The following is a 13,996-nucleotide window of genomic DNA, read 5'->3' as shown; positions in this document are numbered from 1 at the left end:
GTTTGTGTGTTCTGTTCATTGCCTTAACTGTTCATCATTTTTATGAGCTATTAGAGCTTATGATCTGTGAATTGATTATATGACCAATACAGCCAAATCTACATTAAAGTATTATTTTTCTGCACCTTTTCTTACATGGATAAGACTGAAATCACGAAATACATCATATGGACAAAAGTATTGGGACACCTTCATATTAAACCTACAGGAGATTTTAAGACATCCCTCAAGCATTAATATGGAGTTGCCCTGCTCCCCTTTTGCAGCTCTGACAGCTAGCACTCTTCTGGGAAGATTTTGGAGTGTGTATATGGAAAGTTTTGAAGAGCATTTGTGAGGTCAGACACTGCCACTGGATGAGAGGCCCTGGCTCACATCTTCGTTCTAGTTGATCCCAAAGGTGTTGGATGGGGTTGAGGTGCGGTGAGGGCTCTGTGTGGACCAGACTAGTTCTTCCACACCAACCAAACTCACCCAGCCATGCTTTTTTGGACCTTGCTTTGGGGTACAGCCATGGTGGACCAGAAAATGGCCTTCCCCAAGCTGATTCTTTACAAAGTTGGAAGCATACAATTGGCCAGAATGTCTTGGTCTGCTGAAGCATTAAGATTTATCTTCACTGGAGCCTAAAGACCAACCTCTGAAAAACTCCACCATGGCATTATCCCTCCTCCACCAAACTTTACACTCTGGGCATTTGCTTCATCTGACGCTTGGCATTGTGCTTGGTGCTGATGTTATAGCCAGATGAGGTCTGGAACTCTGCAGTTATTGACTCAGCAGAGCATTGATGACTTCTATGTACTCTATGTACCGCAGCACTCAGTGACCCCTTACCTTTTCTGAATTTCCTCAGTAATATGACTTATTATGTAGTAATGTTTTTATTAATGATTTTATCAATAAAGTAAGCCACCCATGTCTTTTAGAGCTTGGGCTGTTTGCTACAGACAAGGCATTGCTATATATTTAGATACACTATATGGACAAAAGTACTGGGACATCTACACATTACACCTACAGGAGCTCTAACAGCAGGTCTGGAGCTCTGCAGTTATTGAGTCAGCAGAGCGTTGGAGACTTTTCTGCACTATGCAGAAAACTCCGCTCTGTAACTTTACGTGGTCTGACAGACACACGGTGGCTGAGCTGCTCTCTGTGAGCTGTTCCTCCTAAACCCTTCCACTGTTCAATAATAACACCACTCACAGCTACTGGAGGAAGATCTAGGAGGGAGTAAATTTCACCAGCTGACTTCCTGTAGTTGTTGTTGCAGCGGTGTCTCCTATTACATACAGAACCACGCTGGAGTTCAGTGAGCTCTTCAGAACCTCCCACTCTTTCACTAATGTGTGGAAGAAAGGCAGACTGCATGACTAGGGCTGGATTTTATACACCTGTGGCCTGAATGGGACATGAATTCAATGATTAAGAGGTGTGTCCCAATACTTGATATATGATGTACATAATGACACACAGTGGTAAGCTGTTACCACTATTAGCTTTCCTCATTTATAGAATCCTATTCAAAACTATAAAAATAATTATGAAACATAGCATCAAACTGTAAGAGCAGTGAACTGAGCTTTTCTCTAGTTTTAGCAGCATAATCACTAACTCAACATACACACATTTTAAGAAACAATATATAGAATATTGTGCTTAGCAAGTTTGGAAAAAACTTTTTTAAATACTTAATAAATCCTCATTTATTAATCCTCATAAATCTATCATAAAATAATTAATCAAGTCCACTGCAGATTCTATTAGAAGGTAAAACGTCATTCTTTGAGTTTTTAACTGTCACTTCCTGATAGCCCTGTGTTACTCTGTGTATCTCATTAACCACACAAAGACTTGGAAGGGATAAGGTTTACGGGGGAACCGACAATTGCATTTAGCCCAGAGGAGGCTTCAACAAGGACAATTATCTCTTCACTCATTACTCATCCCCAAACTGCCATCATTTCTTAATCTTCATGATGACAGGTAATAAACAACCCACCCACCCATTAAGGAAAGCTGCTGGATACCAAAAACACTCATCATTCATTTCTGCATCATTTCTGTTTATCTCAGAATTAATCAGGCTGTTTTTGCTACTGTGCTTTTAAGACCCACATATGCAAAAGATGAACATTATATGGACAAAATTATTGGGACACCTGCTCATTTATTCTTTCTTCTGAAACCAAGTATTAAAAAGAGTTTATCCTGCTTATGTTGGAGTAACTGGTGGCGGCTTTCTGCTGGATTCTGAAGCATCGCTGTGAATATTTGATTGCATTCAGCGACAGGAGTGTTAGTGAGGTAAGGATGTTGAATTATCACCACCCCATCTCACTTTCCCAACTCATACCAAAAGTACTGGATGGGACACCAACCAACACCTGGTATTTTACCCCTCTAGCCCACAACTGGCATAAGGCACAGTGTACTTCTTTCCAGGGACTAGACAAGCTGTGTGAGTGTGTGTGCATTTGCACATCTGTGTCAGCAGTGGGTGCAACAGAATGTAGCTGAATGCATTCATTACAAAAAGGAGTGTCCACAAACATTTGGACAGATAGTGATGGTAACAGAAGTCACTCCTGAGGAAATTCTGCCTTACCGAATGAAGATGCAGCATGGATTTGTCTGACCTTTGAATGGGAGAAAAATCCACTGGCTGTGATGAGCTACAGATGTAGCCGTCACTCCGCAGGAGAGCTACCTCACCTCTCATTAGGAATGAATGGAGCGTCTGATGAAGGTTGTTTAAAAAGGGATGTTTTAAAGAGTACAAGTAGTTATTACCTGGGAATTGGAGAGAGACTAACATTTAGAGCCCCTTTGTGGCATTTTCTCTGTGCTACTGTGGGTCCTGCCTGTAATCGATTTAAGAAAATGATCAATCATCCACCTGAGTGGATGCATTCAAACATCCCATCCCATCTAATGTCTCCTTTTATCCTTACAGGGAAAGTTAAGCCCCTTTCCCACACTCATAACTTGTAACACTCTTCTATAGCATCACTCAAAGAACTGTAGCACCTTATTTTTAGGAGTGAAAAGAAAAGACACAAGAAAATCTGCACTATAGTTACATTTATTAAGAAAAAAGTAGAGATTTAAGCCCAAAACAAATAAATAACTACAAACTAATAAAAAAAAAGTAAGGAGGCAAAAAGCTCAATGGAGTGACCACTGTTGGACTAACACTGGTTCTCTAAAGAACCTTTCAGTGATTCTATAAAACTTCAGCTGAAAGGTTTTTTTAGGGAACCAAGCAAAAGAGAACTTTTGTGGCCCTTAATTTTTTTTATTTATTATTATTTTTTTTTTTAGAGTGTGTGTCCTGTTCGTGTCGCCAACCTATACAACGTCCTTGGCAGCCATTCTGCAGACAACAGCGTCCAGAATGCTCCCACACTTCTCCTCCTGCGGGGTGACTTTGTAGAGCTGAAATGACAAAAGGAAAAAGTCACTTTCAGACTACATCTGTGTACAGGAACAGAATTACGGTCTGCGGTGGCCGATATGATCTTTAAAAAAATATATAAATAAATAAATAAATAAATAAATAAATAAGTCTTCTTTCTAGTTTCTTTTTGACAATATGAATCTGGCAGTTCTTCAAATTGAGTCCGAATTTTGTGATGAACAGACCAATAGAAATTCTCCAAGTTTCCCTTTCCTGTAAAGATGCTGTTTTGGAGATCTAAGGCAACGCAACATTTTGGTTGTTTGACAGAAATCATATAACTGTGACAAATTAAGGGTGGAGGTGGAGAATAGCAATACAGTAGCGAGTGTAGAGATACACACATTTTAAGAGACAATATATAGAATATTGTGCTTTGCAAGTTAAATACTTAATAAATCCTCATTTATTAATCCTCATAAATCTATCATAAAATAATTAATCAAGTCCCTTTTATTGCTTTTAAATAATTTGCTCACTTTCTAATCCTAATATGTAGAAAAATATAAGAATAAGCACCATTAAGAGGGGTTCAGAGGGGTAAGAATCACTAAAGGGGTTTAGTTTGTTTGTAAAGGTAATGGTTCCAGCTCTTCTATTTTTGTTATTTTAAATTGGAAAAGATGGGAAAAATGTGTAAATCATGAACTTTATGCCTTTAGGGGATCAGGTCATCTTTTACATTCAGTAGTCCTTTCGGACAGGACTAGTTTTTGGGGAGGTGGGGTAATGTAGTTTGTTAGTGATTTTTGTCCCATCCGAATGCTCCATTTTATGGACTGTGCCCCAGCATCTTTTACCTTCTGTAAAATATCATGTAGGTAAATATTCAGACAAAATCTGTTAAAAAAAGAAGTTTTCCATGTTTTTTTTTATGTATGGAGGCACTCAAGGGGGCAATGGGTCGTTAAAGTCTATGGCAAACCTCAGATGCTGTACTCACGTACAACACTCAAATTCAGACCAGTGTCACTGTGTAGCGTAGCCCACAGTCTACAGACACATTACGAACACGCAGCTGCTAAATTTTTTTGTATTACCATCAGTGGGTTATAAGACTGGTTATGCAGAGATTTCTTATCTTGTATAGATCAGTCACATTCTTTACAGACGTCCTGTAGTAAAATTACACTACTCCACCTCCCCATGTACAACTAATGGCATTCGAATAGGGCTTTAGCTTTACAGACTTAGCTATACAGATATTTTGAAAAAGCGTGGCCACACTTTTGCATGCCAGTGTTTTTGCCAAACCACCCACCCTACATATGAACAACCCTATCAATCACACAAACCTTTTTAATCTTGGCAATGTCACTCAGTGTGGAGATCTGATCAGCGGGTATCTGCTGGCCGTCCACCTTAGACATGACATCATCCTCATTGAGAACGTCCCCTCTATTGTGAACCAGGACGACGAGGACGGCCCTGTCGCTGTCGGAGACTCCAAACCTCTTGAAAGCCTCAGAGATCTGTAGAATAATAATGAGAGCAGAGACTCAGATCTCACAATAATCACCAACAATAACACAGTTCTTCTTCGGTGCTTCATGGTTTATGATGATGGAAACTACGCACATTGTTGGTAGGAGAAAGACTGAAGATGATTTCAGAGTATAAACTCCTCGTCTTCATTTTTCCAACCTTCTGTAAATGAACCGCTTTATTGGCTGCTACCAGAGTCTGGAAAGGATCCACAACCTTCAGAGAAAGTGTGAGAGAGAGACAGACAGACAATGAGAATCACGGTCACTCATTTACCATCATATCAGCTCCACTTCTCACATAGGAGCACTGTGTAGTTCTATAACTCCAGACTGTATCCATCAGTTTCTCTGCAGACTCTGTTATTAGCCTCCTTTCACCCTCCTGTTCTTCAATGCTCAGGACCCCACAGGACTGACCACCGCAGAGCAGGTAGGTGTTATTTGGGTGGTGGGTCACTCTCAGCACTGCACTGTGACACTGACTGACCTGGTGGTGGGTCATTAGTTAAGATAAGATAAGATAAGATAAGATAAGATAGTCCTTTATTAGTCCCACAGTGGGGAAATTCCCAGTGTAACAGCAGAAAGGGATAGCAAGACACTCAGTTACAAAAATTTGGATAAATAATTTACACTATATACACAATATAAATAAGAATTAAAAATTAAAAGAGCAATAACAATATTATTTACAGCAAAAGACTCTTAATTGCACATGGGGGGGGGGGGTATTGCACATAGTATTCCCTGAACATGAACATGTGTGTGTAGTTAAGTGTGTGTGTATGTGGTCCGCTGGGAGCAGTGTTGGTTGTGTAGTCTGACGGCAGCAGGAAGGAAGGACCTGCGATACCACTCCTTCACACACTTGGGGTGAAGCAGCCTGTCGCTAAAGGAGCTGCCCAGTGCTGCCAGAGTCTCATGCATGGGGTGGGAGCTGTTCTCCAGCATGGATGCCAGCTTGGCTGTCATCCTCCTGTCTCCCACCACCTGCACTGGGTCTAAGAAGCACCCCAGGACAGAGTTAGGATGTGTTGCCCTGCTGGTACGAGTGGATCAGATACGGCAGTGCTGCTGGAGTGTTTAAACACTGTGTCTGTCCACTCACTGTCCACTCTCTATTAGACACTCCTACCTAGCTGGTCCAGCTTGTAGATGAAGGTAAAGTCAGAGACAGAAGCTCTCTGATCTTTCTGCTGGTCATCCTCTAGTCCTTCATCGGTGCTCCCACAGGAAGGACGCTGTTGGCTGGATGTTTCTGCTTGGTGGACTCATCTCAGTCCAGCAGCACCCAAAAACTACCTAGCTACCTGCTCTGCGGTGGTCTGTCCTGTGGGGTCCTTAAGCTTTGAAGAAGAACAACAGGGTGAAAGGAGGCTGATAGCAGAGTCTGCAGAGGAACAGATGTTGGGATGTGGTCAGTGGAGCTGATATAATGGACAGTGAGGGTAGAAAGGAGAAGGTGGTCTTAATGTTTTGGCTGATCAGTGTACATCCCAGATGTGTGGCTGGCAGTTCACGACCCAGTTTAGGGTGAAACCAGTGCAGTGGTCAGTTTGAGCTTTACCATGGTGGGGTTAATCAGCGCGCCGGATATTTGTCCCTCCATTGCCATCTTCCTCAGCTCTGCACAGTTGTTGACATCTCTGAAGAGCAGCTGAGTTACTGCATGTTCAGGAAATAGCTCTAAATCCTGAGTTAACTGCATCTTTAAACCCGAATAAAATGAAAACACACTAAACTAAGCTAAGCTAGCAAGCTAACTACCGCTAACCACGCGGGGGCCCTAGGCCGGGACAATAATATTGTGACACCGTCAGCGCTGAGCTAGCTAACGTTCCGAGTCTCCGAGTAAATGTGTGACTTCCCCACATTAAATCAGACTTTAATACGAACAATAATAATCGCATAAATATAAGTTAATATAAATGAATGTATAATGTTTCATACTTTTCAATTTAGCGTAAACGACAAACTGTAAATCATACGGAACGTCTGATCGTGTGCTCGTGTTTCCGCCCGTCGCGGTGTAATTGCCGCCCTGCTCTGTGCTGGCTCGCTGCAGTGTGCCGTCGGATAAACACACAGGTCAGGGGGGTCATGTTTGAGACCGTAGGCCGTTAGTGGACCACCTTGTGAGCCGGCCTCGTGTTTATATTAAGGTAGTTAGCTGTAGAGTGAAGAGGGGAGAGGCGATGTTGGACCGGGTTGAGTGCTACGCGTTCACGGCGCTGTGCAGCGTCAACTTCTTCATATCCTGTCTGATCTTCTCGGCGGTGAGTCGAGAGCAGAGGGAGCCCTACATGGACGAGATCTTCCACATCCCACAGGCCCAGAAATACTGCCAGGGCAAGTTTAACCAGGTGCGTAAACACAGTATAGGTGGGTGGACATGGGTGCATGCAGGGCATCACGTGGGACATGGGTGTATGCAGGGCATCACGTGGGACATGGGTGTATGCAGGGCATCACGTGGGACATGGGTGTATACAGGGCATCACGTGGGACATGGGTGTATACAGGGCATCACGTGGGACATGGGTGTATACAGGGCATCACGTGGGATATGGGTGTATACAGGGCATCACGTGGGACATGGGTGTATACAGGGCATCACGTGGGACATGGGTGTATACAGGGCATCACGTGGGACATGGGTGTATGCAGGGCATCACGTGGGACATGAGTGTATGCAGGGCATCACGTGGGACATGGGTGTATGCAGGGCATCACGTGGGACATGGGTGTATGCAGGGCATCACGTGGGACATGGGTGTATGCAGGGCATCACGTGGGACATGGGTGTATACAGGGCATCACGTGGGACATGGGTGTATACAGGGCATCACGTGGGATATGGGTGTATACAGGGCATCACGTGGGATATGGGTGTATACAGGGCATCACGTGGGACATGGGTGTATACAGGGCATCATGTGGGACATGGGTGTATGCAGGGCATCACGTGGGACATGGGTGTATACAGGGCATCACGTGGGACATGGGTGTATGCAGGGCATCACGTGGGACATGGGTGTATGCAGGGCATCACGTGGGACATGGGTGTATGCAGGGCATCACGTGGGACATGGGTGTATACAGGGCATCACGTGGGACATGGGTGTATACAGGGCATCACGTGGGACATGGGTGTATACAGGGCATCACGTAGGACATGAGTGTATACAGGGCATCACGTGGGACATGGGTGTATACAGGGCATCACGTGGGACATGGGTGTATGCAGGGCATCACGTGGGACATGGGTGTATGCAGGGCATCACGTGGGACATGGGTGTATGCAGGGCATCACGTGGGACATGGGTGTATGCAGGGCATCACGTGGGACATGGGTGTATACAGGGCATCACGTGGGACATGGGTGTATACAGGGCATCACGTGGGACATGGGTGTATACAGGGCATCACGTGAGACATGGGTGTATACAGGGCATCACGTGGGACATGGGTGTATACAGGGCATCACATTTCCAAGACATCACTTTGGTTTATACCTGTATCACATGCGGCATGGGTGTATACAGGGCATCACGTGGGACATGGGTGTATACAGGGCATCACGTGGGACATGGGTGTATACAGGGCATCACATTTCCAAGACATCACTTTGGTTTATACCTGTATCACATGCGGCATGGGTGTATACAGGGCATCACGTGGGACATGGGTGTATACAGGGCATCATGTGGGACATGGGTGTATACAGGGCATCACATTTCCAAGACATCACTTTGGTTTATACCTGTATCACATGCGGCATGGGTGTATACAGGGCATCAATTTTACGAGACATCGTTTGGGTGTATACAGGGCATCACATGGGACAAGGGTGTACACAGGGCATCACATTTACGAGACATCACTTGGGTGTATACAGGGCATCATATGGGACATGGGTGCACACGGCAACATATGGGACATTCAGGTACAGGGTATTATGGAGGTGTACAGGACATCACATGAGACATGCAGGTACAGGGTATTATGGAGGTGTACAGGGCATCACATGGGACATGGGTATATTCAGGGCATCACATTTACGAGGCATCACATGGGTGTATACAGGGTATCACATGGGACATGGGTGTATACAGGGCAACACATGGGACATTCAGGTGCAGGGTATTATGGAGGTGTACAGGGCATCACATGGGACATGGGTGCATACAGGGCATGCACTGGGTTATGGGTTTGGGTTGCAGCCACGGTTAAAGAAAGAATGGATTGAATTAAATATCAGCAAATTCTGGAAGCAAACATCATGTTTACTACATCATGGTTATTAAATAAACAAAATATGTCTTCTACTGTATGATGATAATTATAAATAACCTTCAAAAACCACAACGGACCACCCCAAGAGGTGCAAGCTGGAGATTTTGTCTTGGTCTTCACAGTCACTGACACAAACATCATGGAAACTCTGTGGCTGGACTTCCAAAGAGCAGAGCAGCAAGACAGCCCAAGAGTCTCTAGAGGCCTTCTGCAGGAACAATGGGTGAAAACCCCCCAAACGAGACCTGAAAGACTCTTAGCCTCGTTTACATGCTGTAATACTCACCAAAGGGGGCGTTACTGAGTACGTTTGTAGTTTCCTTTTAACCGTGACCCCCACTAAGGTTATATAAGTGCCTTCAGATATGAATCTGAATGTTCTACCTGCTCTCTGCTCTCTGTAGATTCTATAATCTTCTATAATCTATTGTTATTGTTGTCTTTTTATAGTGGGATCCCATGATCACTACACTCCCTGGCCTGTACCTGCTCTCCGTGGGAGTGATTAAACCAGCGGTATGGCTGGCAGACTTCTCCGGAGCAGTGGTGTGCTCCACCGCTATGCTGCGCTTTGTCAACCTGCTTTTCAACTGTGGGAACCTCTACGTCCTCTATCTCATCATCTGCAGGCTGCACTTTAAAGACAAGGTGATCATTAAGGGCTCATATCTACTGTGTCTGACTCTCCTCAGTTATACAACATAGAATGTAGGACATTTTATGAACAGTAATTTCTCTCGGAATTCAGCCATGTCTTTTAGAGCTTTGCTACAGACGAGGCAATATTATATATCTAGATATACTATATGGGTGGGGGGGAATTAATATGGAGTTGGTCCCCCTTTTCAGCTCTAGCTGTAGGTTTGGAGCTCTGCAGTTATTGAGTCAGCTGGAGACTTTTCTGCACTCTGCTCTGAGCTCAGCACTCGGCCCTGACCCCGCTCTGTAACTTTACGGGGTCTGACAGACACTCGTGGCTAAGCTGCTTTCTGTGAGCTGTTCCTCTAAACCCTTCCACTGTTCAATAATAACACCACACACAGCTGATGGAGGAAGATCTAGGAGGGAGGAAATTTCACCAGCTGACGTTGTTGTAGTTGTTGTTGCAGCGGTGTCTCCTATTACATACAGAACCACGCTGGAGTTCAGTGAGCTCTTCAGAACCTCCCACTCTTTCACTAATGTGTGGAGGCAGACTGCATGACTAGGGGTTGATTTTACACCTGTGGCCTGAATGGGACTGAATAAAACATCTGAATTTAATGATTTAAGAAGTGTGTCCCAAAACTTTTGTCCATATAGTATAGGTCTAGATTTGACTGGCATTGCAAACAAATATTTGATTGTTTGGTTCAGTGGTTAGAGCTCTGGGCTATTGATGACAGAATTGTGGGTTCAATACCCGGACTCCGCAAGCTGCCACTGTTGGGCCCTTGGGCAAGGCCCTTCACCCTCTCTGCTCCCGGGCGCTGCAGCAATGGCAAATGTCAGCACGTAATTTTTTTTAAAAATTATAATAATTTGTGATATGACATAATTATTGTTGTACGCTATATGGACAAAAGTATTGGGACACGTGCTGATTCATTATTTCTTCTGACACTAAGAACATGTTAAAAAAAAGAGTTTCTCCTGCTTTTGTTGGAGCAATTGTCTCTACTGTCCAGGGAGGAAGGCTTTCTACTAGATTCTGGAGCATTGCTGTGAGATTTTGATTGCATTCAGCAACAAGAGCATTAGTGAGGTCAGGATGTTGGATGTTCACCATGCCATCATATCCTCCCCAACTCCCAGCTCATGCCATAAGTATTGAATGAAGCAGCACTATCATTCCAGAGAACACAGTTCTTCCACTGCTCCACAGCTCAATTCTGGGGGTTTTATACCCCTCTAGCCCACGCCTGGCTTTAGACCAGAGGGTCATATTCTATTGGCAGTACTTCTCTACAGGATGAGAAGCTGTGTGTGTGCATTTATGTGTACATCTGTATAAGCAATAGGGGCAACTTAAATTAGCTTCATTAGAACAGGTGTCCACAAACATTTGGACAGCAAGTGTACAGCTGAATTCATTTCTTTCTTTTCTTTTTTCTTTTCTAGTCCCGCTTGGCTAGCCGGAGAGTGCTCTCTGCCCTGACCCTGTCCACCTTCCCCGTGCTGTACTTCTTCACCTTCCTCTACTACACAGACGCCGGCTCCACCTTCTTCACCCTCTTCGCCTACCTCATGTGTCTCTACGGGAGTCACAAAGCTTCAGCCCTGCTGGGAATCTGCGCCATCCTCTTCCGCCAGACCAACATCATCTGGGTGGCATTCTGCGCCGGCACGGTGGTGGCTCAGAAGATGGACGAGGCCTGGAGGGTGGAGCAGTCGAAGAAGAGGGACGAGAAGACCCCCTCACAGATCCCATTGTCCGTCAGCGGGGTGAGGAGGGTAGCCAAGTTTTTGCTGGATTATCTCACGACACCGGCAAGTGTGAAGACGGTGATCTTGTCGGCATGGCCGTACGGCGTAGTCGGTGTCGGCTTTGTCACCTTTGTGGTGTTGAACAACGGCATTGTGGTCGGAGACAGGAGCAGTCATGAAGCTTGTCTGAACTTCCCTCAGCTTTTTTATTTCTTCTCGTTCACTTTGGTCTTCTCCCTTCCCGTCTCGCTTTGCTACCACAGGCTCGTCAGGTTTGTGCAGTCTCTGAGAAAGCACCCGTTCCTGTTTCTGCTGATGGCAGCCGTGTCCTTGCTGCTGATCTGGAAGTTTACTTTCGTCCACAAGTACTTGCTGGCGGATAACAGGCATTTTCCTTTCTACGTGTGGAAGCGGATCTTCCAGAAGCACCATCTGATCCGCTTCCTCCTCGTTCCTGGCTATTTGTTCGCTGCCTGGAACTTTCTTGACGCGCTGAAGTTCAAGTCGTTCTTTTGGATCTTGGCGTTCTCCGCGTGTCTGGTGGCAGCTACGGTACCTCAGAAACTGCTGGAATTCCGCTATTTCATCCTGCCGTATCTCCTGTACCGGGTACATGTCCCTCTACCGTCTCTCCCCAGACTGCTGCTCGAATTTGCTCTCTACACCGCAGTCAATGCGGCCACGCTCTACATATTCATCTACAAGACATTTCACTGGCCTGATAGCACCGCAGTGCAGAGATTCATGTGGTGACATTTGCACACTGTAATCACTTCACTTTTTTACTGAAGAAAGGGAAAAGAGGAAAAAAAAAAAAAGACTCCCTCTGACGGCTCACCAGGTACCTTCCTACTGTAGATTCATGTCAGCTGAAGAACATGCAAAGACCAAAGTAGACGTCGTATTACAGCAGTTGTTTTCAGTCCTGGTCCTGGAGTAACACACACATGAGGCCCTGTCCACGCATATCCTGATATATATATAATATATGAGAGAGAGAGAGATAAAAAAGGAAAAGTAAATATTGGTTAAAAAACTAAAAAAAAAAAAATATATATATATATAAATATAAATATATATATATATATATATATATATATATATATATATATATATATATATATATATATTTTTTTTTTTTTTTTTTTTTTTTATATATATATATATATATAAATAAAAAAAATAAAAATCTCCCCGTCCACACAGACAAAAACGCTTGCATGAGCATGCTAGCCCTGTATGGGCCTCGTACTGGGAGGCATGAAAATGAAATAGAATTAAATCAGTCCCAAATTACACACTTGCTCCCTATGTAGTGTACTAAACAAATCAAGATTATGCATTTAAAATTTGTAGCATTATTATGCGTATACTGAAACAGTATTTACATGAATTCATATTGTCAAAATCTGAAATTGAAAAATGTTATCTGCGTGTAGACGATGTAGTTTTATGACTTATGACTCTATGTAGTTCACTACATAGGGAGTAAGGAGAAACATGCATGCATTAGGACATCAGCATTTTCATTAAGCTCAGTTTTCAGTGAGTAAAAACCAGGAGAACATGAACAGGAGGCCGAAACACAGACAAACACCTCCGTTTTTCAACATATCCGGGTATGTGTGAACAGGGCCTTAGTTTACCTGATGCAGCTAATGATCTAATTAGGACACACTTACTGAGGTGGACTGGAGGTGTTTGAGAAGGGGGAACCTTCCAGGACTAGAGTTGAGAACCACTGTATTACAGGATTATTATGTTTTTGTGAATGTCTATGTTTGCAGAAATCAGTTGATTGGAACTTAATTACAGTACTGTGCAATAAGCAGCCCTGGCGATCCCATCAAACAAAGTGTGTTTACACATCTAAAAATACTATATAGCCGTATATAACAGTACTGTCTACTCAGTGGTTGGTCAGTGAAGTTATTGATCTGTTGATCAGGCTAGTTGGTTCTGGAGGACCCTCTGCCCTGCGCATGTTAGAGCAGGGGTGGGCACAGGGGGTGGGTTGCTGATCCAGAATAACAAGCGCTTCCTGATGTAACGGTAGTGTGTGACAGTAGAAAACTACTGAAGTGAACAGGGGTGGGTGTTTTTTTCAGGACCAGGATTGAAAACCACTGAAGTAAAAGAGCACAGGCTTGGATGCTGATCTTCTCTGTGAACTCCACACACTGTACGGGTTAGTCCAGCTCCACCAGCAGCTCATCTGATTTACCTTATGAAGAACTGATTGGTTAAACTAGGTGTAGGATCTGAAGTGAGAACACTGAGGGAAATGGTTAGGTTATCAAATACATGCAATGTTCTCAGATGGCCTAAGACCTTTGCACAGTAC

The 13,996-nt window shown here is 44.1% G+C and overlaps 2 protein-coding genes across 2 annotated transcripts; one reads left to right on the top strand and one right to left on the bottom strand.

Moving 5' to 3' along the window:
- Positions 1–3,070: 3,070 nt before the first annotated feature.
- On the bottom strand, positions 3,071–6,945 carry tprkb (Tp53rk binding protein). Its single transcript, XM_072674226.1, has 4 exons — positions 6,518–6,945; positions 5,042–5,164; positions 4,759–4,935; positions 3,071–3,441 (listed from the first exon to the last, which is right to left on the bottom strand). The coding sequence occupies exons 1-4, from the start codon at positions 6,656–6,658 to the stop codon at positions 3,355–3,357; spliced, it is 528 nt and encodes a 175-aa protein (XP_072530327.1). The 5' UTR covers positions 6,659–6,945; the 3' UTR covers positions 3,071–3,354.
- On the top strand, positions 6,942–12,673 carry alg10 (ALG10 alpha-1,2-mannosyltransferase). Its single transcript, XM_072674225.1, has 3 exons — positions 6,942–7,313; positions 9,697–9,894; positions 11,347–12,673. The coding sequence occupies exons 1-3, from the start codon at positions 7,146–7,148 to the stop codon at positions 12,403–12,405; spliced, it is 1,425 nt and encodes a 474-aa protein (XP_072530326.1). The 5' UTR covers positions 6,942–7,145; the 3' UTR covers positions 12,406–12,673.
- The last annotated feature ends 1,323 nt before the right edge of the window (positions 12,674–13,996 follow it).

Source organism: Salminus brasiliensis, chromosome 2 (assembly GCF_030463535.1).
Source record: "Salminus brasiliensis chromosome 2, fSalBra1.hap2, whole genome shotgun sequence".
NCBI classification, from domain to species: domain Eukaryota; kingdom Metazoa; phylum Chordata; class Actinopteri; order Characiformes; family Bryconidae; genus Salminus; species Salminus brasiliensis.
Note: the sequence above shows the minus strand (reverse complement) of the source record. Positions and strands in the feature narration are given on the sequence as shown.

What these genes read in the sequence shown, in the direction of transcription:
- tprkb (XM_072674226.1), bottom strand. Translation starts at nt 6,658, where the DNA reads ATGCAGTTAACTCAGGATTTAGAGCTATTTCCTGAACATGCAGTAACT. An exon ending in CGCTGATTAACCCCACCATG is followed by an intron (nt 5,165 to 6,517) that starts GTAAAGCTCAAA and finishes CTTTCTCTGAAG; the next exon opens with GTTGTGGATCCTTTCCAGAC. An exon ending in ACATTGCCAAGATTAAAAAG is followed by an intron (nt 3,442 to 4,758) that starts GTTTGTGTGATT and finishes TTGTCATTTCAG; the next exon opens with CTCTACAAAGTCACCCCGCA.
- alg10 (XM_072674225.1), top strand. Translation starts at nt 7,146, where the DNA reads ATGTTGGACCGGGTTGAGTGCTACGCGTTCACGGCGCTGTGCAGCGTC. An exon ending in GCCAGGGCAAGTTTAACCAG is followed by an intron (nt 7,314 to 9,696) that starts GTGCGTAAACAC and finishes GTCTTTTTATAG; the next exon opens with TGGGATCCCATGATCACTAC. An exon ending in GGCTGCACTTTAAAGACAAG is followed by an intron (nt 9,895 to 11,346) that starts GTGATCATTAAG and finishes TTTCTTTTCTAG; the next exon opens with TCCCGCTTGGCTAGCCGGAG.